The 26,001-nt window shown below is 37.8% G+C and overlaps 1 protein-coding gene across 1 annotated transcript; it reads right to left on the bottom strand.

The window, feature by feature from the left end:
* Position 1: 1 nt before the first annotated feature.
* NOC3L (nucleolar complex associated 3 homolog (S. cerevisiae)) lies at positions 2-25,328 on the bottom strand (the record flags this gene model as incomplete). Its single annotated transcript, XM_006880415.1, has 20 exons — positions 25,319-25,328; positions 23,958-24,165; positions 22,533-22,665; positions 19,367-19,524; positions 18,778-18,834; positions 17,527-17,657; positions 14,480-14,641; positions 14,227-14,320; positions 12,791-12,966; positions 12,157-12,285; positions 10,507-10,638; positions 8,946-9,026; positions 8,521-8,621; positions 4,977-5,049; positions 4,831-4,894; positions 4,671-4,742; positions 3,738-3,919; positions 2,426-2,554; positions 1,591-1,688; positions 2-86 (listed from the first exon to the last, which is right to left on the bottom strand). Coding segments are annotated over exons 1-20 (2,274 nt in total), but the record flags the coding sequence as incomplete, so codon positions are not given.
* Between the last annotated feature and the right edge of the window lie 673 nt (positions 25,329-26,001).

Raw genomic sequence — 26,001 nt, forward strand, 5'->3', positions numbered from 1 at the left:
CCTTCCTTTTGGAGTTCAAAGATTCCACAGGAGGATTAAAGGTCATTGCTGCCATGCTGTACGACTCAAAAAGCTCAGTAGCAGTTCTATAATCATAAAATGTAAATACATACAAAAAAATAAAAATCACCATCTATGACTTGGAACTAACTATAGCATGCCCCCAAAGAAGGATTATTCTAAAAATATATGTAAGGTAATCCTACTTTTGAAACCCATCAGGTAACTCCTGCAGTGAAATCCTAACTCCTCCTGTAATGGCGACATTACAGGTTTGGGACTCACTTAGAAATCCTAGTGTGATGCACAAAGAGAAGGCTGAGCAGAAGTATTCAGACTCTAAGTGATCAATGCACACAATCACAGTAACATGACTAAGTGGAACCTGGTCACAGAGTTAGAGGTGCAAAGCATAGTTACCCTCCGTGGCCTGGACAAAACCGATTGTTAAACTGTGAGCTTGGATTAACAGTAAGCCCAGAGCATTCAATAGAGAATGCACATCTCTATCCATGACATTTGACCTAGTCCTTAGTAATTTATCATTAGTTTGAGTTTATTGTTCCAAATGGCTTTCCAAGGCCATTACTAGCAACGAGGAAGAAGCAGAGAACACAGTATATGTCCTTTGGGACCAGATGCTCATGTATGAGTCAGGATCTAGACGAGTGAAGCAATAGCAGCAGCGGAAAATCAGAGATTGACAAGACACAGCCTTAACCTCAGACTGCTACCCCAAGGGGCCAGAGCCAGAGGCCTTTTTCCAAGCTTGCTGGAGAACTGGGAGGAATTGGCAGGAATAGTAAGAAATGTTTCTAGCACTGGCCTAATGCCTTAAGGTCAAAGAGCCTACACTCATGCTTGAGGAAATGCCCTAACTTGAAGAACAGCATTCTGTTTCCAATCCAAATTGCAACCTCTTAACTTCTCTACTAAGCCTATAAATGGTAAAGGTTCTAAGAATTCTGTTTGGCCACTGCAACAGCTCAGCAAACCCTGAGCAGAGTAGAGCACGCACTGGCAGGGAGGACAGCTGTGCTGGAACTGGTAGGTACGGGAGTGTGAGGACTGGCCTGACCTCATGGAAATTGATTTTGTCTTGTGGAAGAGGACTGGTTCCCCTGGTGAAATTAGTAGAAGATTCTGAGCACACTCTTTTTACACTGAGTAACAGGCAGTAATAGAGTGCTCTGGTGGCCTGGTGGTAAGGAACTGTAATGCAATCCCAAGGGCACACGGTTCAAATGCACCAGCTGTTCCACATGAGAAGGATGAGCAATCTCCTCCCATGTGATTTACTGCCTCAGAAAACAGAAGGTCAGCTCTGAGTCGGTTCCAACTCAACAGTACACAACAACAACAATGGGCATATGGGGATTCACTGTAGTATTCTTTCCATTTTTCTGTATGTATGCATTTTTTCATCCTTTTTAATGAAATGATGAAACAAAAACAAAATCACCGTAACAATTCAAGGATACTGAGGCCAAATCTAGATGCACACCTAGCACTATAAATTTTAAAATAAATTACTTTCTGAACCATTAACTAACTTCTGCAGTTTTAGAAAAAGATAATGTTAAAAATTACCTTCTACTCAACTCTGGTCTGAGAGCTCCCGAGCCTTCAGAAGGTGCTCCTGCCATCAAGTGAGTTGCAAAAACTTGCACTATAGGATGGTAATGTCTCTGAAGAGGAAACACGAGAACAAACTGCCTTGGCCAACACTTCACAAAACATTAGCTACAGCAAAGACATTCTTCAGCTAAAATGAATTTTTAAAAATCATGTATGTATACATAATTCTTAAGAATCTCATACATTTAAAAAAATTCCCTTGGCTCATGGAATGCAATACCAATCCATTTGAAGACAAAGTTACATGCAATAGAGCTTGGTCTTGCTATGACCACATAGAAAGAAAAATATAAAAGATATTTTTATTTTCAAAGTGGAAAAAAACCAACAACTTTGTTTATGATACGTTTCCTAATGTTTGCATTTTCTACTAACTCACTGTGATTCTGTCCTTGGTGAAACCACCTTGGACTTGATCCCGTAGAAATGTAGAAATGTACCTGATAACAAGCCCTGCTCCACTGTAAACAGTGTTAGGGAAAAATCAATAAATCTCCCACAGTAAGAGTAGAGAAAAGAAGAAGGGGGGTGGAGAAGAAATTTTAGGAAATGCAGTTGCAGAACCTACTACATGAAGTCCTGCAATTAATAACAGCAGTGAGCCACAGTGAGTGGTGCTGCTAACTCAGAGGCAGCGGGGTCACTAGTGGTCTGAATCCACCAGTGCATCTGGGGCAGAAGGATGGGCAGTCTCCTCCTGTTACAAGTTACAGACCCAGAAATACAGGGACAGTTTGACAGCAGTGAGGGAGGGAGGGAAGAACAGCAACGAAAAGGTGCCACTTACCCGTAGTGCATGCAACTCCCAAAGAGCAGTGTTCTGAGCATTACAGTACTCAGGCTCATCCAACTCAGGGAGGAAGATGCCACTTCCTTGAGAGTCATTGTCAAGCAGTAAATCTGTCTTAGGGAAGGTCTGCAAAAATGCCATAGTTGTAATAAAAAATAAAGTTCGTAAGAGAACAAGAACTGCAAAGGTTTTTATAGGAAACACCCAATCTGCCTATATCAAAACAGAAATGCAGAGATACACAAAAGCCTCGCTATCTATATGTGACTCTTACCTCTGCCACTACCCACATCACGGTATGTTAATAGCAGTGATCTCATAGATTTGTGGAGAAAAGTGAGTTGGTAAAGCATTTATAGCAGTGGCAGGCACACAGTTATGAGCTATTTGTTAATCGAATAATTAAATATTTTATATACTCATAACAGAAAATAGTCATGTTTGTTAAGACATAGAAGCATGTTAAATCACTGTTAAGAGGTAATTTTTAAAAAAAGCATTTGCATGCTAATGTACAGTATAATCTTTCCATTTAAAAAAAGTGCCATGTGGTTTCTGGGAGTATTTCACATGTGTTTATATTAAAAACATTAAAAAACATGTCTGTGGGAAGAATACCACCAAATGGTAGTTAAAAAGCTTTACCTCAGAGGAGAGGCAACAAGAATGGAATGTGTTCTTTTTTTAATGTAATATATTACAGGGATGAATTACTTTGATACTTTAATCCTCTCCCATTAACATGACCTCACGGCCGCCAAGTTTCCCATCAATTCCAGTTTATCCCATACAGATTAATTCTTCAAAATAACACAAAGGAAACATTCTTAATTAAATGAGTCAAACTACTTCTTGATATAATGGAGCTTTCAGAGGATTTTTTTAAATTTAAAGTTTAAGATTTAAAGATAATCTCAAGGCAGCTTCAATGGCTTCAAAAATCTGGATTCTATTAAAATAAACACATTTGTCCCACATTTGCTCTTCTTTTGATCAGAGATTCTTGCATATAATCTCTGATCAGAAAGTTCAGAAATGGTAGCTGGGTACCATGCTGATCTTTTGTTTGATGGCAAATAAGGCAATGGAAGCAATGAAGCCTGAATTCCACTTCTTCCTTCTATTACTCCTTCTCCCTCTTCCTCTGCTGCTCCAGGCAAAAAGAGATCAACTGTTGTGCCTGGGATGGCCACTTGCAAACTTTAAGACCCCAGGCACTACACAACCAGTTTGGTATTTATAATAATAAGTGGAGGAAAAAAGAGAATGTATCAAACAAAAAAGTCCTACAAAGTACTATTATACTTACATGCATTAATATTCTGTTAGTTGCTAAAATCCCAATGCTTGCATTTGGAAGAACATGAAGAGCAAGAGTAGAAAGGCGCTTAATGAAGGCAAGGGCTCGCTGCTGAGACACCTGCTTTCTGCGCTTGGTCAGCATGACATCGAGGCACTGAAGGACAGTCTCCACACCTTTGTTGGTAGCACCTAAAACAACAGTATACCTCTCAGGGATCTTTGCATTTCTCTTACATTATGTAAATTCCCTGAATTCCATAAAAACCCATGACAAATCACATGCTAGTCAGTAAAGGAGAGCTATACTGCCAACGAGACAGACAGCATTTCCAGTCAAGTCCAAAAGCTCTTTCCAAGTTTTATATTAGGTTAAATGTAGATGTTTGGCCCTGAGAGGTCACTGCTTTATATACCAGCTTTCCTTTCTCATTTTTGACTGACTATAATTCTAGTCTTTAAAAATTATCCTTTAAGGGAGCTCTGGTGCCTAGTGGCAAGAAGCGGCACTGCAATCCCAGACATACATGGTTCAAATCCACCAGATGCTCTGCTGGAGAAGGAGGGGCAATCTCCTCCTGTACTAGTCAAATCCAATTTGACGGTATACACAAAAATAATAAAATAAGGGTGTTTTTTTTTAAAAAAGTCCTTGAAAATTAGCCATTTTGTGTTAAATATTTTTGTTGTTGTTCTGTGCTGTCAAGTAAGAACCGACCCACAGCTGATCCTCCAGCAGGTTTTCAAATTGCACAGGAAGAGACTGCTTCTCTCATCTTTCTCCTGTGCAATAGCTTGTGGATTCAAATTTTTTGCTTTTAGGAGTATTTGCCATTTTAACATAGACAGTACAGAGGCATTAAGTAAACTCACAATGCTGCAAAATAATCATTTGTATTAAAGATTAACATTTATTAGGAACTCATTACCTAAAGCAACATACCTGCATGCAACTTGAACAGTGTTTTGTAGAGATGTGTATAGAATTTCATTGGGTCAATATTGAGGACATCACCTTTGAAATGATAAGATGCATCTATTAGGTATGTTGTTACAACCTCCACAGCTAAAGCAAATAAAAACTGACTAAGGAAACACCTTACCCTGGCCAGAAAGAATATGAAAAGCAGTCTGTACACAGTGAAGACTTTCTTGGTATGTTAGGCCCTTAAGAGAGAAAATAAAGAATGTTGAGAATGATAATTACTATTTACATGTTAAAAAATAATTCATCAAGAGAATTACTTACACCAGACTCAATGAGAGAATGTAGAACTACGAGTAAATCATCAAAAAACTCCACATTTATAAGGTGAGCAAACCTAGAATCAAACAAAACTTAATTAACAGGTAACCCAAAAATATAAGCAAAGCAGCTAAATACCAGGCTTGAGTTTAAAGCTGTATTTTTAATTTTCCTTATTTCAAAATATTAGCCATTTTGGAATGATGATCATTGACACATTGCATTCATAATGACTGGCCTTTCTGACCAGTTCATCCAAGAGTGAACAATACTCAGTGAAAACATCGGAGGCACTAAAACCAAAACCAAGCCCACAGAGATCAGCCAACAGGACTGAAGACAAAAAATCATATGCAAAATTTCAACATGAAAGCATTCTTTTTTTTTTTAATTTTATTTTATTATTTTTGTGTGCATGTACCGTCAAATCAGATCTGACTGGGACTTCCCCGGCAGAGCATCTGGTGGATTCGAACTGTGCACCTCTGGGATTGTAGTTGCAGCTTCTTGCCACTAGGCCACCAGAGCTCCCCTTATGAAAGCACTCTATAAACGATTAAGGCACTGAAGCAGTGTAAAGTCAGGCTAGGTCTTCACTATTAGCTGAGAGTCTTTGACACTTTGTAAATCTTAGAATAAGAAAAGATCTTAGAAGTGGCACACTCACTGTTTAGTGGTAAATCCTTACTGGGAAGCAATCTGATACTATTTATCAAAATTTATAGTGAACACTTCAGTTTGCTCGGCTCCATGGTCAACACTGTGGGCACCAGCAGCCAGGAAATAAAAAAAACATATTGCGATGGGAAAGTCTGCTGTTAGGGACCTCTCTAAAGTACTCAAGAGCAACGGTGTCTCTCTGGAAACTAAGGTGCGCCTGATACAGGCCATGGTCTTTGCAATCACTTGTTATGCATCAGAGAGTTGGACAATGACTAGGGAGGACAGAAGGAGAATTGATGCCTTTGAGCTGTGGTGCTGGAGAAGAGTATTGAATGTACCATGGACTGCCAAGAAAACAAAACAGATTCATCCTGAAGAGGGTTAAACCAAGCTACTCCTTGGAGGCTAGGATTCTGGGGCTTCGTCTGACATACTTTGGGCATGTTGCAAGGAGAGACAGGACCTTGGTGAGGGACATCATGCTTGGGAGGGTGGAAGGACGGCGCAAGAGGGGAAGACCCTCTATGAGATGGATTGATTCAGTGACTGGGGTAATCAGGATGGGTGTGTCAGAGGCAGTGCGAATGGCACAGGATAGAGCAGGGTTTAGGGCTTTTGTACATAGGGTCGCTACGAGTCACAAGCGACTCAACGGCACGTAACAACAACAACAACAACAATAGTGAACACACACACACATGCATTATTTTTAGTACAGTACAGTACAGGGCACTGGCAATATACTATCATTTATATCTAAAAAATAGTGTATAAGGAGTTTTTTAAAAGAGAATATTATCCATACACATGAACATGGACACATACCTAGGCAATTAAAAATGTCCTAGAATATAAAACCATTAGTGTAGAAAGAGTTTAAGGATCCAAGAGGGGTAGGAGAGGTTGGAAGCAAAGGGATAAGGATGTTAGGGTTGTACAATCTGATGGGGGTGAAGGAAAATGAAATAATTTGTTTTTGAAAACAATGTATTCTAATTTTGTAAATAAACTAGTAGGAAGGGAAAAAAAAGGCATTTGATAAAATCCAACAGCCCTTCCTGATTAAAACCCTCAATAAAATAGGAATAGGAGACTTCCTCAACCTAGTGAAAAGTATATACACAAAACCAAGAGCCAACATCATTCTCAATGATTTTTTTTCACACTCTTCTGCTTCATACAAGCAGAGAGCAATAGTTGTAGCTTTGATAGGGGCTGGTTATTATTTTTTCCAGTATGTTTTTTTAGGGAAAAGAATTGGTCCCTTTACAAAAGAAAAAACACCATCAAAACTAAACAGTAGGAATGATCCTTTCTTTAAATCTTTTCAATGTGAGGTTACAAAGGAGATAGATGGATATCTTTAAGTAGAATTTGTAAAGAAGGCGGAACATTGCATACGGTTTTGATTTAGCCTTAATGAAAAAACCTTAAAGCTTTTTCATTGATTTAAAATTAACACACACACCAAGTAAAGGTGTAATATAATGAAATTTATTCCGAGTAGGAGTTGGTTCAATTATTTCAAAGTGAGGATAAACTTACATAACACAAATGTCAAGGACAAGGACAAGCTGTCTGTCAGTAACCTGGGAACTTCCTGTACCTTACAAGGAAACCTACCTTGTCTGATAGCTCTAACTGTAAAGAAATCATTTATGTTGCAGAGACACTTGGCCTTGTATTAATTTTCTAGCCATTAGTCCTATTTCTCATTTCAGTGGAAATACAAAATAAATTGGTTGCTCCTTTTACAGATATACTGTTTTGGGGTACCACTGAATTGGAGCTTATAGATGACCCCCCACTTGGTTTTCTGAGGCAGAGAATCACACAGGAGGAGAATGCCCATCTGTCTCTCACAGAGCAGTTGGTGGACTTGAACCATGTACCTCTGTGCTGCCAGTGCAATTCCTTACCACTAAGCTACTAGTAATAGTAATAAGAGGGAGTTCTAGTGGGCTAGTCAAGGAGCAGTGCTGCTAGCCCAAAGGCATGCAGTTCAAATCCACTAGCTGTTCCGCAAGAGAAGAATGAGCAGTCTCCTGTGCAATTATGGCCTCTGAAATCTCACTGGAGGATCAGCTATGAATTGGATTTGGCTCAATGGCACACAACAGTAATTACAGTAGTTAATGATCATGATGGCTATTCGGCACAGAAAATGAAACCCATCAAAACTGAGATATGCTAAAAATTCAAGACATAACATTTTTCTAAGTTCTGTCATGAAAAAAAATGTAAAATATCTCACTAATCATAATATTGGCTATTGAATGCATGTCAAAATAGTATTTTAAAAGATAATTCAAGTAATCAAGTGTAAGTAAAATATATTCAAATTTATTCTACCTATTCATTTCCACATTTTTAATGTGATATTACAAGATTTTCAATTACATATTTTACGAGTATGTACACAAGACAACTGCAGCCTTGTCAAGCAGTGCCCTGGCTGCTTCTCTCAAAAATTTCACCAATGTCAGAGAACGCAATGAGGGATCCCATCTTAGCAGTAATGGATTACACCAAGAAAGAGTACTGATGTGCAAGTGGGGCTGGAACGGGCTTCTGAGTCACCAACCACAACCCATCAAAAGGTGACTGAATAGTGTAATAAAAACAAAGAACAGAGAGAAAACTTCAGAGCGCTGAGAATTTACTACACAGAATGAAGGAGGCAGTATAGATTTAAACCTTAAGGGGGCGGGGGGGGAAGAAGAAATCAAAATAAGCACAGTTTCAAAAGGAAACAGCCATTTCAAAAAGAATGAGAACTGAAAGAAAGAACACTGGGGCATCATTAGAGAGTGCTATTTAAAATTCAAGGCTACTTGTCCATTTGGAAGGAATCTGAAAGGTTTCAACCTATGTAAGCCCTTACTTGGCAAGTCCTTCGAGAACTGCTGGCAGGAGAGGCGACCTCTGGGCCTTCTTCAAAATTCTGAAGTAAGTTACAAACACAATATTCAGAGTCTCTGTATGCTGGCAAGAGACACAGAACAAATGGCTTGAGTATAACCATCTATACTTTCTCATGAGTTAGCATCACTAGACTTTCCAGGCTGAACCTTTTTTTCTCCTTCCACCTCCCCTCCAAACTCAGTCTCTGAGGCTTTAACAAAACAATCCATTCATAATACTAGCACTGATCACGTCACCGTTTTCACACATCATACCAAATCATTTCTCTAAGCTTCATGAAATAAACCAAAAATATATAGCCACAAATGCAAACATTAAACCTTCAGTTACAATCACTTAACAAAAAACACTTTATAAAAGATAACTGAATGGGAAACTGCCTACCAGTTTAAGTTTTCTCTCGGTGCTCTCTGAAGCTTCTGCCTCCCGAAGCTCTCGCTCTAGTTTCTCTTCTGCTTTCTTCCACTGAAAAGATGAAGAGGAAAAAAGATAAAGGATTTACATTTCACTGAGTGAAACAGTATGCTTTAGAAAAACTATGTAAATAGTTTCTTTCTTCAAAAGAGGAAATTAACAGAATCCCAAAATATTTTGTATCATTTAATTACATATACCTGTGGAAGCCAGCCATAAAAAAATATTTCCCCCACTTTACCAAAGAAGACATTCAGATGGTGAACAAACACATAAAGAAGTGTTCAAAATCCCTAGTTCTAAGAGAGATGCAAATCAAAACAAGTATGAGATACCATCTCATCCAAGTAACAAGAGCAAAATTTAACAGTGCAGCAAACAGCAAATGCTGGAGAGGTTGTGGAGAAACTGGAACCCTTATTCACTGTTGGTGGGAGTATAAAATGGTACAACCACCATGGAAGGCAGTATGGAGCTTTCTCAAAAAACTGCAAATAGAAATACCATTTGACCCAGCAATTCCACTACTGGGAATATACCCTAAACAAACTAGAACTGCCATGCAAGCATATAAATGCACACTCATGTTTACTGCAGCTTTGTTCACAAGCAAAAAGTTGGAAACAACCCAACTGTCCATCAACAAACGAATGGCTAGAGAAGCTGCGGTATATTCACACAATGGAGTAGTACTATGCTGCACTGAAAAACAGGGAACTCATGAAATATACAAAATGGGTGACCCTGGAGGACATTATGCTGAGTGAACTATCTCAGTCACAAAAGGACAAATACTGTATAGTGCCACTGTTCTAAAATGGGACTGACATCGGAGTTGAGGGGAACCTAAGAAAAGGGGGGATAAATAATTTATATTGCATTGAAACTGATGAGGGAGAGAAAACTGTTTAAAAGGAATATAGGATTAGGTATTATTTTCATGACAAGATTCCAGAAAAAGAAATGCATACTAACGTGGACTGTGGACTTGGTGGGTGGGGTACTGTATAACAATGAAAGAATTTTTTTTCTTTTCAAAGAGAAAAGTGAACTGGGGCGCGCATTAGGGAAGGTGGACAGGGAAGAAAATGTGCAACAATGAATGAATGGGGGAAAAATTAAATGAGAAGGATATGCTGTAAAAAAATATATGTATTAAAAAAATATTCCCCAATCATATTTATATACCATGCATAAAGCCCTATGCGCTTTAGAAATGCAATTTAGGAATCAGTACTTTTTCCTTTTCTGCAGCAAATGATGTTGGCTAAGCTGCCTGAGGTACAGCAAGTCTTTTTCTCGTGTGACATTCCTTACTGAAGAGCCACCTTATCCTTACTGAGTCTTTCTTTCTTCCCCAACAACTATACATATAAAAGGTTACAATTATGATTTACCATTTATTTCAACCTATATCTATGCCAAGATGCTAATCTAGGAGAATACTGTTAGAATTCTATTAGATACTATTAGAATACTATAAGATGCTATTCAAAGAGAATACTTAAATCTAAAGGAAAATAAATCAAACCTTTCTCTGCATTCTTGATAGAGTTTTTCTTTTTTCTTTGAAAGTCATGAATCTTTTTGGTTTATTCATGTCCTCTGTGTCTTTTTTCACTTCTACTTCCTTGATTCTTAGGCACAGGAAAGTTTCTAACATCTTACATTAAAAAAGAAAACACAAATACACAATATTCACACTGCTCTTAAATGATGTTATCCAGAGAAGTAAGCATTTATATCTTATTTTCTTCATTCATGCAAAATAACTTAGAAACATCTTTTATCACATCTCCCACAAGAATCTATTATTTCCTAGTCAAACATATTTGGGCAATCTGATCTAAGAAAGGACTTTATTGTTTGGCTATAGAGATAAAACACTATTTGTAGTCTTGATGAGTAAAAGGAAAAGTAAACATACTACTTGGCATAAGATTACAAAGACTAGGCAGCTAGGAAAAGGTCTGAAGCAAAACAGAAACATGGCATTAGAGAAATTTCTAAACTGACTTAGCAAACCAATTTCAGTCTAGCAGTTACTGATGTTATTTATAATGCCTGCATTCAGATCATATGAAGACCAAAAAAGTCAGATGGATTAAATATTTAATCATAAATAATCTGAAAGGAAAAATAAAATCTTGAACTGGAAACTTTAAAAAAGGACAAAAATTCAGCTACATACTTAAGGAGGGAAAAAACCAAGCACAATATAAAACTAAAAAGCAGAGTGACAAACGGGGGGGGGATTTAATTTACAATATATATAAGAAGAGTCACTATCATTACTATTTCATGTAAACTCCACAATCACAGTCTGTTTAATTATGCACTTTTTCATTCCCCAGGGCTTAGACTTGTTTTATGTGGAGTCAAATAGACTCTACATTCAGCAGATACTTGGTATAATAAATGAATATAAAGATTATAAAAAAAAACAGTAAGGAAAGACAAATACACAAGAGTAAAATAAAAACACAAACAATTCATAAAAGATTCAAAGTCGATTGAAAGAAACTAAACCTCACTCATAACTTAACTAATTTAAAATTTAAATATATATACATAAAAAATATACATACATATTATTTCTAACCTACCAGACTTGCAAACATTCAACAGTATTAGTCATCATTAGCAGAAAAGTTGTGGGGCTATGACATTCACATCAACATTGGGAGCATGAATGATACAATGCTTTTGGTGGGCAAGTTAACATTATCAATTTTTTAACTGTATATTTGTTTGATCCAGTATCGACTGTTTGGAAATTTAGGTCACAGAAAATGCACACAAGTATGAAGAAAACAGGACCAAATCAGTTCCCTTAGAAACCTATCAAATAGAGGGAAATACATTCATACAATATAACATTATATTAGGAAAATAACAGTAACGTTATATCTTTAAATAGAAATATATGTTTTATATAGCCCAGGAGTTTGCCTATAAAACCTCTTTTTATTTTAAAATGTATATAAGTCTATGTCTATCCTTGCATGAAAAAAAACATCCAGGAAGATAAATATCAAACTGTTAACAGTTGTTACATCTGAGACTACTCAATTTTACAAAGAATGACTTCCTTGTAACAACTGAACATTAGTAATTTAAACACCCATAAAATGCAAAGTGGAAGCATAAAATGCAAAGTAGAAAAAAAGCAAAAGCTTACCTCTGGCCTAACTTCATAATTTCTGCCCTTCACAAAACCAGAAATCACTTTAATCACACCAAGGGAAGCTTGGCCTAACTTATCTTGTTTAAAGAGCTTCTTCACTGCTTCACAGCACATGGTAGAGATCTGAAAAAGAATACGTGACACTGACCAGTGTTCCTCAGTCACAGCACTCCTGACATTTGAGGGCAGGTTTGCTGAGCAGGGCAGTCCTGAGCATGCAACATGGTTAGAAACATTTCCAGCTTTTACTCACTAGATGCCAACAGTACTTTCCATCAATCAAAAATATCCCCGGAAACTTCACTGAATTGCATATGTACAGAATGCTAAATCATATATATGTTATGCTGTATATTATCTCAACAATGGTTTATTTAAAAAAAAAAAAATAGCCTCCCAGTATAACTTACAGTTCCCAGGAGGAAACCCAGGGCCAAAACTGCCTCCAACCGAGAATCACCACGCTACGTTTATTTTCTAATAATGTTCTTAAAGAAATAGGGCTTGATAAAGTGGTCTTGTTTTACTCATAAGTAACAGACCCAGAGAATTTTGAGAGGGGGGAAAAAGAAAACAAATAGTCTATTTTTCCTACTAGGAATAAGAACAATCATATATAGCAACGCACCGACTTTGCCACGTCATTCATGAGCGGGACAATCAATACAATAATGTTGTTGTGGAAGTTAAAGTGAGGGAGCGCCACCAACAGCTCACACAGGCTCTTCACAGCCACTTCAGCCAGTCCTTTATATGCCTTCAAGGAAACGACATTACTTTTCTTTAGCTTCCTTTGCTTCCAGTCTAGTCAAAAGAAAACTACAGTTACTTAATGATCAAAACTCAAATCTAACTCTCTTTCTTTCAATAATATGCAAGCAGTATGATGAGATTCCAAGTGTAAAACATACACCAGATCTGAAACATTAAAAAAACACTCATCCCTCACATTTCAGTAAGTTTTAACTGATTACAAGTCAAAATGGTAATTACGCGTGTGCACGTATATACAGAACCGAACCTAAGATCACTTCACTGCCTTTTGCTTTTTCTTTCAGTACTGCTACATTTTGTTAAATGGCACGTGTGACTCAGGTTCGGCTTGTGGACCCACCCTGCTGGTCCACACGGTGCTACTCTGCTTGAGTACCCTCAGAAGAGCAGACGCAGCATGTTCCTTCCAGTTGGGAGGCTAAACAACTGACACAACAATCACACTGTCCATCCCCATGACTCTCCTACTACCTTCATGCCTTTATTGGTCTACAGAATTCAACAGTCCTGATACAGGCAAGATAGCAACTGGGTGATCCAAAGACGTAACACCGGGTAAGGGCACTCAACTGTGTCACAGTAAAGCATCTGGTCTAAGCAGCTAAATCCCTTGGTCATTCATGTCCCAATTTTTCCTATGTACTTGCTATTTTAAAGAAAATAGTCAAGAATTTGATAGAAGAATTTATCATCCCTAGTAACTGACATGTAAGTTCATTTTCAAGACTTATATATATTTCAAGTTATTCTTCTCTCCTCTTAAGTCAACCAACACATAACCACTGACCACGTAAAGGGCAACAATCCTAAGAGCTGAGAATAAAGTGACTACTACAGGCTAGGATCAGTTCTAAGTGCTTTTCACCCATAAACTCAAACACAGTTACTTCTCATGACAATCCTCCAAGTTAGATATTGCTATCGTTCACATTTTATAGCTAGGAAAACGAAGGCAAAGGAAGAGTAAATCATTTGCTAATCATATAGATAGTAAACAGTAGAGATATGAACCCAACAAGTAGTCTCACTGGGTTCAAATGACCTCAGTGGCAGACACTAGTGAGGATGGCACAGGATAAGGCAAGGCTCCAATCTGCTATTCACAGGGACACTAAGAGTCGTGTTTGACTCTACGACACCTAACAACAGCAATAACAGCTTCACTCCATACTTTGTTTTAGACAGTATATTGTTTTAGACAGTATATTGCTTCACCACATAGCACAAAATATACTATTCAACTTTCAGATTATAGTTAAATCTATTACTTTCAAGATCAATTTAAAATACCTTTAACCATTTGTTCCAGATTCTCCAAATAAAACTTGTATTGACTAACCAGACCTTCTTCAAATTCTCGTAATTTCTGGGTCTCTTTGCGAATCTAAAAGGACCAAAAAGATCAGTGTTGACTTTTAAAAAAAAGTACAAATTGAGAATGCCTGCTATATATATGCCTGTGCTTTGAAACAAAGCAAATCCTATCCCTAGGTCTCCAAAACTCTTGGCTCACTTTGCCAATAGTAATTACATCAAGCATTACCTTAGTAGATTTTTCTGCTTCTGTTAGGGGTCGGATTTTATACGAGGGAGTGATGTCTTTAAATAACTCCATCAAAGAAACTATCACCAGCTTTCGAACAGTAACAGCGACATCAGGATCCTGTTCCATTAGCATGGAGCGTAATTCTTTCAATTTTTTAATCTGTCAAAAAATTAAGTTGTTAAGAGCAGAGACATCATGGTCAAACAATTATGATATGAACAGAAAACAACAGTCCTACATTTGGCATAGTTCACACAATAGCTAAACATGTCATTATTTAATTAAGTGATTCAAGATTCATTTTAAGACAAATCATCAAAGCACTGTATCAACAGTTTTAAAAGCACAGACTTTCCCAAAAAAAGTTTAAAAAGTACAAGTTTTTTAAAGTGGGTTTTCTTAAAGCAAAATTGTCCTACTTTCCTAAAAACACTTTTTGAAAGATACTGTTTTAAAACATCAGACAATCATATACACCAATCAAATACAGTAATCACATATAAACTAGAAAATCGGAATTTAAATGTATCATTAACTTTAACATTTTGTGTCCTGTAAAGCAGAAATTAAACACTAGTTTCCCCTACTGTGGTTGCGCTGATGAATTCCTCATGTTTGCGGAAGAGCCATCTAAAGAAATAATGTTCTGACCAGTTAGCAAAGTCTGCTTTGAGAAAAGATGAGAACAAATAAGCTCCCACTCATGTGCCATCCCTAAATTGTCTGAAAAAAGCATCAAGAGTCACAGTTCGAAGACCTGGGATCTAACCTAATGGATGATTTCATTTAAACAGCTGAATTATTTAAGATTCAATACCCTCATCTGTCAAGTAAGAGCAATAATCTTGTCTTTTGTGGTTGCATAGTGATTAAATGAAGACACAGGAATCCTGGGTTATGAATGGCAGTCAACGCTAAGTGTGGGTCTGCAGGGGTGCATAGAGTTCTCATGTAGCCTTGCTTTCTCTCCCTCACTATTGTTAAGCAGCTTCTGACTCATCGCTGGCCCTCCAGTGAGTGTTCATAGCTGTAAACTGCATAAAAGACTGCCCACTTTACTCTCTTGGAGGTATTGGTAAATTTGAACCATCAAAGTGCTTACTCTTTACTATGCAACCAGCCATACTTTAGGGCAAGAAAAATCTGCGAATCTTTTCAGTGATTTAAAAGCCAACACACACAGCAAGTGACGATGACTGTAATGAATTTCTTGCAAGGAGAGGCTGGTTCAATCTTTTCAGTTAAATTTTAAATAAACTGATTCCAATTAGTCCCTGCTGAAAATCTGCATTTCTACCTCAGCTACACTGAATCTGAATCTACCTGTATCAAGATCTCCAGGTGAGCTTTAGGAAAAAAGAATCACTTGGGATCTATAACATTTGGGAATTGGGAGGGCTAGGGAGTGGAAGGGCAGACACTGGTGTTGCTGTTAAAATGTAGGTGCTGATTCCACATATTTAGGCTAGAAATTAAAATTCTCAGCTGTGAGTGGAAACTGAATGATAGAATCATTGGTTTGAAGCTCCATTTGCACTCTTCCAGAACACACACACACAAACAAACCAACCCACCCAAATCCTTTGCTTTTCAGTCCATTCCAACTCAAAGGGACCCTATATGCAAAATTAAGACTCCATTGTTTCCAAGGCTGTAAGCTTTACAGAAACAGACAGCCAATCTTTCTCCCACAGAACAGCTAGTGGATTTGACCTTCTGGTCAGCAGCCAAGTACATAATCACTGTGCCCGCCACAGGACTCCTTTATGTTTCAGTCAGGACAAATTTACATAATATTAATGGGTAAGTATGGGTTGTCTCTAAGTCAGGGACTTACCGTTTAACAGAAGTTTAAAAACAGCCCACATTCTTCTCAATCCTGCTCCAAAACTTCCTCTTACTCTCTTAGAAAGGACAACTAGTAGTACTCAATCATACTCCCGAAAACTGCTATTTTCGATAAATACAGGTCTATTTTACTGTTCATTAACTACTTGTGAAAAGAAGCTGACACTGATAAGAACAGAATCAGGTAATTATATGTATATTTTTATCACTTCACCCTTTCAACAAGTCTTAAAACAGGTACTATCTTCTTTTTAAAAAACCACTACTGTCAAGTGCATTCTGACTCATCACCACCTTTCACTTGAGTTTCTGAGGCCACAAATCTTTACAGGAGGAGACTGCTCATCCTTCTCCTGAAGAGAAACTGATGGTCTTGGATAAAATGACTCATCTAAAGTTACATAGACAGTACTTAAGAGTCAAGATTGAATCTCAGATTTCCTGGGTCTGAGTGAGTAGCTCATCACCACCTTCACCACTGTACCTGTGGCCGAAGGATAATTCATTATAACTCCAGCTCTACTTCATTTAAAAATACTGTCCACTTAAAAGTGTTCCCGGACTAGTCTCACAAATTTATTGTACAGCATGTCTTATTAAAAATTAGTCAGTCTAATATGTACGCAAGTTCCTCTTACCTAAAAAAACTAACAAAATTAGGTCCAGAAATCTTCACTATGAGGAAAAAAAGACTCAGAAAATGTAAATGATTTTTCTAAGATCACAAAAAAAATTAAGTTCAGATCTAAAATTAAATTAAGGTTCTACCCACTTCCTTATTCTAACTCGGCTACAATGTTTATTTAATGCTTTTAGCTAGCAAACCTAAAACTCACCGACATTGAGTCTATTTTGATTCACTGGATTTCTAAGTCCATCAATCTTTACAGAAAGAGACTGCTCATCTCTCCTAAGGAACAGCGGGTAGAAGGGAATTGCTTGCCAGCCTTTGAATTAGCAGTGATACTTGCTACTAAACCATAAGAACTCCCTTTGTAGGTATCAGAGAGGGCGATCTGGTGGTGTAGTCTGTAGCTAAGTGCAAAGGCCTCATGGTCTTGGACAATTAGAATCCACCAGCAGCTCCATAGGAAAAAGATGGGTAGTCTCCCACAAAGATTTACAGACTTGGAAACTTGGTGGAGGATAGCTATATGTCAGAACCAATCTGAGTTTGAACCTGAAATACTACCTACATTACTCTCTGGATCTGATAACACAGCAGATGCCAAAGCTGCAATATGGATTTTCTTCTCCTGCAATTTCTTCTTTCTCTCAATTAAATGTTCTTCTATGGTCAGCTCTGGAATAGGCTCTTCATTGACCTCTGAAAGAGAGTAGATCTATCCTTCTTAAATATCCTTTATTCATAAGCATTCAAGAGTCTTTATTATTATAACAACAATGATTTATTAAGCACTTACTGAGAGCCAAAGATTCTACAATTATCACCACACAACATCCACTCAACAATCTTAGGTATCTTATTAGCCCCATTTTGTAGATAAAGAAACTGAGGCAAAGTGAGAGGAGGAAATTTTCCTAAGTGGAATTATAAGCCTGGCAAAAATGGGATTCAAGCCCAAGCAGTCTGACTCGAGGGATCATATTCTTAACCACTATTCAAATAAACCCGCAATAACTCAGATCAATTAAAGGAAAGGAAAATATTCTTTTTCTTTGTAAAAAGTATGTAACTTTCCTTTGCTTTCAACTCTGTACAGTACTCTGAACTACACAAAATATGATCATCTTAAGAAATTTATTTAAAAAAAAAGAAATTTATTGGGAACTGACTTTAATATATACATAAGTATGATGTGTAATGAGCTTGTGAAAAATGACTGGAAAAAGTTAAATAGGTATCATAATCTCATTTATACTATGAAGAAGAATTTAACTAGTGAATTTTGTTAAAATTCCCAACCCAATAATAGTTAGAAGCAATAGAATACTTCTTTCCATTTAACTTTGATGAGAACTGTTCTGTTAGCCATCTACACATACTGAGTTATCTAACACAGGCACACGCAAAAATATAGCTGCTCAAGGAGAAAAATGGTTTCATACCACAAAACTGACTTTTATAAATTCAAGTTGCAAACATTAATAGTTATTTGTCAACAAGCACTTCTCTCATAATAAAAAAAAATTTCAGAGTAACAGTAAGACTCTTCACAAAAGCCTCATTATCACATTGTGTAAATCTTTCCATACCAAATAGCAGTAAGCAATCAACCTCCGTAAGATAGCTCTTTTTTTTTTTTAAGATAGCTCTTTAAAATGCAGAAAAATATTCAAACTCCATTGTGGAAAATTCACATTCCAGGTTTTCTCTAAAATTTATTCACATTTACTATTACATACACACACACACACACACACACACACAAAAGAGGTCTCCATGTGTAACTTATAACTTAGTAACTGTAAAGAAGTCTCATTACCTTCCTCAAGCTCCATCTCTTCTTCCTGTTCCTCTTCGTCTTTGTTGCTGTCAATAACTATATAGAAAGCAAATGAATTAATCAGAAATGTGACACTATAGTTCAGTGGTAAAACTATAAACAAAAGCAGGAATGCGATTACCAAAAGACAGGTAAGTAAAAGTGTAAGAGAAGCTCCTGAGTGCTGGCATCTCTTGCCTAAATGATTGTTTCACAGGGATGTGTTTTGTGAGAAAGGAGTCCTGGTGCATAGTGTATACTGTGTCAGGTGTGTAGACAATATAACTTCACATCTACTAATAGATGGCAGTGAGAAAACTCAATTTAGAAATAATTCAAATACTTTTTGACAAGAAGGTCATTTGTAGCTTATAGCTTAAGTGGAACTCACAGTACAATGGATACGTGAGATATCTGTAGTTCTGGCCCCGATCTTCAGATTTATTACTAAATAGGAAGGTGAACTGAAGCTGTCCTTGTTTTGTCAATTATTTTAAAATTAAAATCAAACTTTGACAGAAAAGAACATGTGATAATATTTAAAATGCGCTGAAATTTTAACCAATTAAATTCAAAGGAATAAATTCACCTGGCTTCTCCCTGGTCTGTGGAATTATACCACTTTTATCTTTGATAGGAAGCAAGTGAATGAGCTCCTTCTCTGGTTCACTTTGCAGAGTTCTTGGTATTTTTTCGTATTTTTCTATAATGCTCTCATGCTTTCGTTTCTTGGCATGAACAGGCTCACTGAGGGAGGAAAAAAAGTTTTACTAGCTTACATCATTTTATATACACTTTAATGCATTTAAAAAACAACCCACCAAAGATAAAACATTCTGAAAGTACAGAAAAATAAACCATCACAGTCAAACATTCAACAGGTATAGACAGACATTAGCACCTAGACCAGAGGCTGGCACTCAATCTGTAACAGGAAAAAATCACAGAGAGAGTCTAAGTTCAAACTATGCCTACATCAAATTTTCCTTTCACGATAAAAACTCAAGGTTGAACTCTCAGCAGATCTTTTTTGAAGACTTCTCCAGAGTCAAAGAGTGACATCATGGTCCCAGATGATCTGTTCTGCATACAGACTGAAAAGGTCTGGAGACAGAATACATCCCTGGCAGATGCCCTTCCCAATTTTGAACCACGCAGTGTCTCCTTGCTCTGTTCTGACAACTGCCTCTTGTTCCAAATATAGGTTTTGCATAAGCCAATCAAATATTCTGGGATTCCCATTCTTCTCAGCGTCAGCCACAGCTTGTTGTGATCCAGTCAAAAGCCTTCACATAGTCATTCTCTGCTTTCTGCCAAGGTCCATCTAACATTAGCTATAATAACCCTAGTATCACGACCTCTTCTAAACCCAGGCTGCACATCTGGCAGTTCTCTGTTGACATGTTGCTCCAGTCGTTTTGGGGTAATTTTCAGCAGAATCTTGCTTGCATGTGATATTAATGATATTGTTCAATAATTTCTGCACTCTGTCGGGTCACCCTTCTTTGGAATGGGAACAAATATTGATCTTTTCCAGTCAGTTGGCCAGCTGGACGTCCTCCAGATTTCTTGGAACAACTTAGCACATCCAGGGTAGTATGTGTTTGTTGAAAAATGTCAATTAGTATGCAGTCAACTCCTGGAGCCTTGTTTTTTGCCAATTCTTTCAGAGCAACTTGACCTTCCTCCTTAATCACCACAGGCTCATACATTACTTCATGAAATTCTTCTGTGTCAGCCAATTCTTTCTGGTACAGTGACTCTGTATACTCCTTCCATCTTCTTTTAATGCTTCTTGGATCATTTAACACTCTACCCAAAGCATCCTTAAGTACTGCCACTCCTGACTTGAATTTGTTTTCAACTCCTTCAACTTAAGAAATGCTGAATGGCAAGCTCTGGTAACCTAGTGGCAAGAAGCTGCACTGCAACCCCAGAGGTGGAAAATACGATCCACCATGGAGAAGGAGGGACACTCCCTCCTGTACCAGTCAGATCCAATTTGATGGTACACACTCACACATAAAAATAAAACAAGTTAAAAAAAGAAAAGAAAAGAAACGCTGAGCAAGTTCAGCCCTTTTGATTTTCTGACTCCAGCTTTTTGCAGATTTTATTACAGTATCTTGCTTTGTCATCCTGAGCTGCCCTTTGAAATTTACTATTTAGCTCTTTAATTTCTTGATTTCTCCACACTTAGACTAGCACTTAAACTAGCAGACATGGCAATTGAGACTGAGATCTCAGATATGGAAACACAAAGGAGGAACAGCTGTAAGCAGACACTAGTGATTGGAATGTGGAATGGGAGAAACATGAATATGAATGTAGGAAAACTGGACGTTGTTAAAAAGAAATGGAATGCATAAATATTGACTGACTAGGTATTGGCAAAGTGAGATGGCTTGGGATGGGACATTCTGAATCAGATTATCACGTGATCACATGAAGAGGTGAGAAAAAATGGGGTTGGTTTCATAATTTAAAAAGTCATTTCTGGATCCATCATTAAATACAATGTGGTGAGTGACAGGATACGTATACAAGGAAGTCCAATGAATACCACTATCATTCAAATATATGCACTGACAACTAGAGCCAAAGAGGAGGAAATGGAAGATTTCTACCAACTGTTGCAGTCAGAAATTGATCGAACATGCAATCAAGATGCACTGATGATAATAATGGGTGACTGGAACGCAAAGTTGGGAATAGGGAAGGATCAGAAGACGGAAAATATGGATTCGGTGAGAGAAATGAGGCTGGAGATAGAATGATAGAATTTCTCAGGGAGGAGTGATAGGGAATGGCAAAGGACACACTGACAAAGAAGATTAATCAGAACTGGCTTTGACAAGCACTGTGGCATTTGGACAAGAACAAACTGGGAGGAGGGTAGAGAGAATAGTGCAACAATGAATGAATGGAAACCCAAAATCTCTGTAAATGTTTATGAAAATTAATAAAATATAGAAAAAAAATAAGGAAAGGAAAGAAAAAAACCAAACAAACAAAAAAAAAGAATGATAGAATTCTGCACATTCAGTGATATATTCATTGCAAATGCCTTTTATAAGAAACATAAACATACAAAAAAGAAACATAAACACAGGCTATACACATGGATTTCACCTGATGGTATGCATAGGAATCAAATTGATTATATTTGTGGAAAGAATTGCTGGAGAAGCTCAATATCAGCAATGAAAACCAGGCCAGGTGCTGACTGTGGGACAGACCACTAACTGCTCATATGCAAGTTCAAGCTGAAGTGGAAGAAAATGAAATCAAATCCACGGGAACCAAAATTTGACCTTAAGTCTATCCCAGCAGAATTTCAACACCATCTCAGGAACAGGTTTGAGGCCTTGAGCACCATTGAGTGTAGACCAAATGAGCTGTGGGAGGATATCAAGAATATGGTCCATAAAGAATACAAAAGATCATTACAAAGGCTAAAGAGGAAGAAAAGACCAAGATGGATGTGAGATGAGACTCTGAATATTGCATTAGAGCACCGAGAAGCCAAAGTTAAAGGAAGAAATCAAGAAATAGAGGTTTACTGTTTGTAAATATTGTGGGGAATTGCATGGAATGTACACATCAGGACCAAGTTTTTAATATTAAAATGAGGTAGAAAAGAAATATAACCAATATTATGAACTGCCTAGTAGAAAATACTGAACTAATATATATATTTCATCCCTCTCCTCCCAGCCCCCTACCAAAAAGTGTGACCATCAATGAACCTTTACCTTGAAGAAAGATCTCTCGTTAGAAAAGATGCTCTTTGTCCTAAATCCCGCATTAGCTGTAAGTCATCTTCATCCATCATATCTAAAGGAAGGGCCTCCTCTTCTTCCTCCTCTTCTCTTTCAATCCTTTTACCTGTTACACACAAAGAAAACGAAAAAAAAAAAAAATTATTAAAGATGTACAACTCACTGCATTTGTGTCTATTATAAGTATATCCAGGCATTCCTAATACTCCAATGTTTCTAGATGGGGCACTATTGATAAGTTAGACAGGACAACTTTGTTGTACTGGGGCACCTGTGCTAGGCAGGACAACAACAGCACCTGACATGACGGAAGCTCTCCCAGGTAACAACCAAACTTTCCACATACTCTGAATTCCCTTTCTAGGCATTTAAGAACCAATAACTTGGCCCTTCAGCTTCTACTCATCTTCAATGACTTTCACTTCTTTCCACTTTAGCTGACACTCAACCATCATCATATTTTTGCAGGTGCAGGTCCTAGAAATTAAGTGACTTGGACCTAGGACACATATTACTACAAAAAGAAAAAGAAAGAGAAAAGCCCAAGTTTTCCAACTGCCAGTCCACTAACCTTCCATCCATTACAACATTATTTGTCAAAAAAGCCAAAATGAAAATGTCAAGTTAAGAAAGTAAGATGATATGGGCAAAGTCCCTAAAGAGTTGTTCAATAATTACTGTTGGCTGTTTTCAAAGTCATTCCCATGTGTGTAAAGGTGAACTGCTCTATAGGGAGTTCAAAGCTATAAATCTTTATGGAAGCAGAGTGCCTCACCTTTCTCCCATGGAGAGAACTCCTACCCTTCTAGCTACTACTAAGCCAAACACTTAATCATTTGTGTCACCCAGGGAGGGACAGAGAAATAGAAATACCAAAAAAAGAAATACCATGAATGTTGTTTTAAAAGACCTGGCCTAAGTCAAAATGATATCATTTCTTATCTGTTTTGAGAAATAAAACTTTTGAATAGTTTTAAGAAAAATGACAAAATAACAGCCTAAGAGTCTAAAGAAAAAGAAATACAAATGTTTAGAAATTTAAAGAAAAGAACCAGTGAAAAATGAAGTTCACACCAACTGCCAAAAAATGAAAGGTGGCAGCACTGGCAGGTTGCCCATCATTTATTTACATGGCTACTAAATCTGTTTTCCCAAGAACCATATGTTGAGGTTTGCTGTCAAGACAAATAAGAAAGAAGAAAGAAAAAAAGGATAAATAAGCAGAAGTTAGCTCTTCCTCACAATTTGAATTGTGGTAAAACATACAGGACTACAATTCTCACTGACTCCTAGGAAGATCTAAGAGCCAGAAATGTGATTATTATAAGACAATTTCTATGAAGTCTCTCTGTAAATAGATCAATGGAAACTAGAGAACATGAATGCTTTCACAGTCACCTGGACGTTTGTCCTTTGGGTCCTCCAAGGGGACAGGTTTCTTTGACACAGCATCTCTTACAGCTTGCCTCAGTTTCCTCTGTTCTTTTCGATACTTCTTGAGAGTACTCTGTTGTTTGAATTGCTTATTTTTTAGCTTGTTTTCAAGTTTGACCTTACTAGTTTTTATCAACTTCCGAAAGCTTGGGACTTGTTTTTTGTTTCTTCTCTATAAAACAGAAAAAGAAGAGCAATGCATAAATGGAAATTATATTGTTTTTACAGTTCTGTTAAGAATTGATTATACATGTCATCAGATCAGTTAGTTCACAAGTTCAGTCTGTCACAAGTCTTGAAATCAAATAATGTCACTAAATGGCCAGAGCATCGGTTTATTCAACCCATAATCTTCCTCCAACCAAAACGCACAACTAGTAAATGGAATTTAAGGTGCCAAGAAGCCCACGGTTCTTGATCTAGTGGTAAATGCTTATTCAATGTTAGTTCAACATCAACAGTTAAGCACATGCAGAGTAAAATGCTAGCCATTTTCAACAATGATAACTGACATTTATAGGCTGTTTTACTGCTTACAAAGGGAGCTCTGGTGGCTTAGTGTGAAACACCAGACTATTAAGGAATAGTTAGACAGCTGGAATCCATCAGACCTGTGGACCAATGATTGGCAGCCTGACTCCTCGCATATAAATGTTCAACCTCCAAAACCCGATGGAGGGTGATTATGAGTGGGAATCCACTGAGATGGCAATTAAGTTTGGTTTGGTTCCACTGCTGACAATGTGCTTCAATGCATTATCTCTAACTTCATTAAGTAATGATAGCTGTTATCTTCACATTACAGACGAACCAGCTAAAGCTGAGACTTTATGTGACTTAGCAAAGACCTCTAGCTGTGGATAAAAATTATTTTAGACCTTTAGATTCTCAGCCTTGTTGCTTTGTTATGCTCATTCATAAATCCAGACACCAGGGCTAGCTTTCATTCTCTGTGATAAAGTGACTTAATAACTTGCTTTGCTATCATCTTACCCTTCAGGAGGTAAAGACTTGTCTTGGATCCCAAGACTCATACGTGTTGAGAGGAGTCAGTTTGTCATACAGTAATGAGGAGTCTGGAAGACAGTCTTAAAACTTCCCAAAGTCTGACATCTTATGAATGCAAGCCTCCCTTACTTGCTTGATCACAGCCTCTGGCAGCTGTGCTACAGAGACTAAGAACGAGTTCTATCTAAGGATCAGAAAGCTCACAGTACAGAGGCCAAAAGGAGTCTGAAAGCCAGCTCCTGTCCCACACCGAGCAGCGATTCTGTCAGCCAAAGGGGTTGTTTGAACGCGAGTAAAGAGCTTTAGAAGATACTTACGGCCTTCATCCTTAGGTATGACGGGATCGGTGTCTGACAACCTTACCAGATGCAAAAAAAAAAACTAAAAAAACAAACAAAAAAAAACCCACCAAAAAAAAAAGATTAAGAAGTTAACTGATCCAGAGACCCGCAACAAGACAACACACGTGCTTTAGCTGCCAAAGTTGCCCAGACCGGAAGCTGCCTCCGGCCCCGCCCATCTGTCGCCGCCGGAAGTTGGGGCGGTACTTCCGCGGGCTGGCTCGGGCACGCGCCCTCTCGCGGTGGAGATCCTGCGGGTGGGCTGTACCCTCCGAGTGCGCGCTCGGAGCGCTTTGAGGAGCGCGAGCCCGAAGGCTTGTGCATCGGGCAAACTTTCGGGTTGTGTCTGATCCTTTGACTCTCTCACGGTATTTATTGCTTTCAGTGCCTCTCCTCACGTTATTTCATGCCTCTTTTCTCTTTCCCCCACACTTCCCCCTTTCTCCCTCTTTTCCCCATTTCCCCAGGCTGTCAGTAGTCCATCTTCCTTCCTTTTGGAGCTCCGGTGACTTAATGTTAAGGAGATGCTCTGCCAACATAAAGGAACACGGTTCGAAACCACCAGCCCCTGCACAGGAGAAAAATGGGCAGTTTTTGTCCTGTGTCATTTACTGCCTCTGAAAACCCACTAGATTATCAGTTACGAGTCTGTTTTGACT

This window comes from Elephantulus edwardii, unplaced genomic scaffold, assembly GCF_000299155.1.
Source record: "Elephantulus edwardii isolate Elephantulus edwardi_28Jun2011 unplaced genomic scaffold, EleEdw1.0 scaffold00007, whole genome shotgun sequence".
Lineage (NCBI taxonomy): Eukaryota > Metazoa > Chordata > Mammalia > Macroscelidea > Macroscelididae > Elephantulus > Elephantulus edwardii.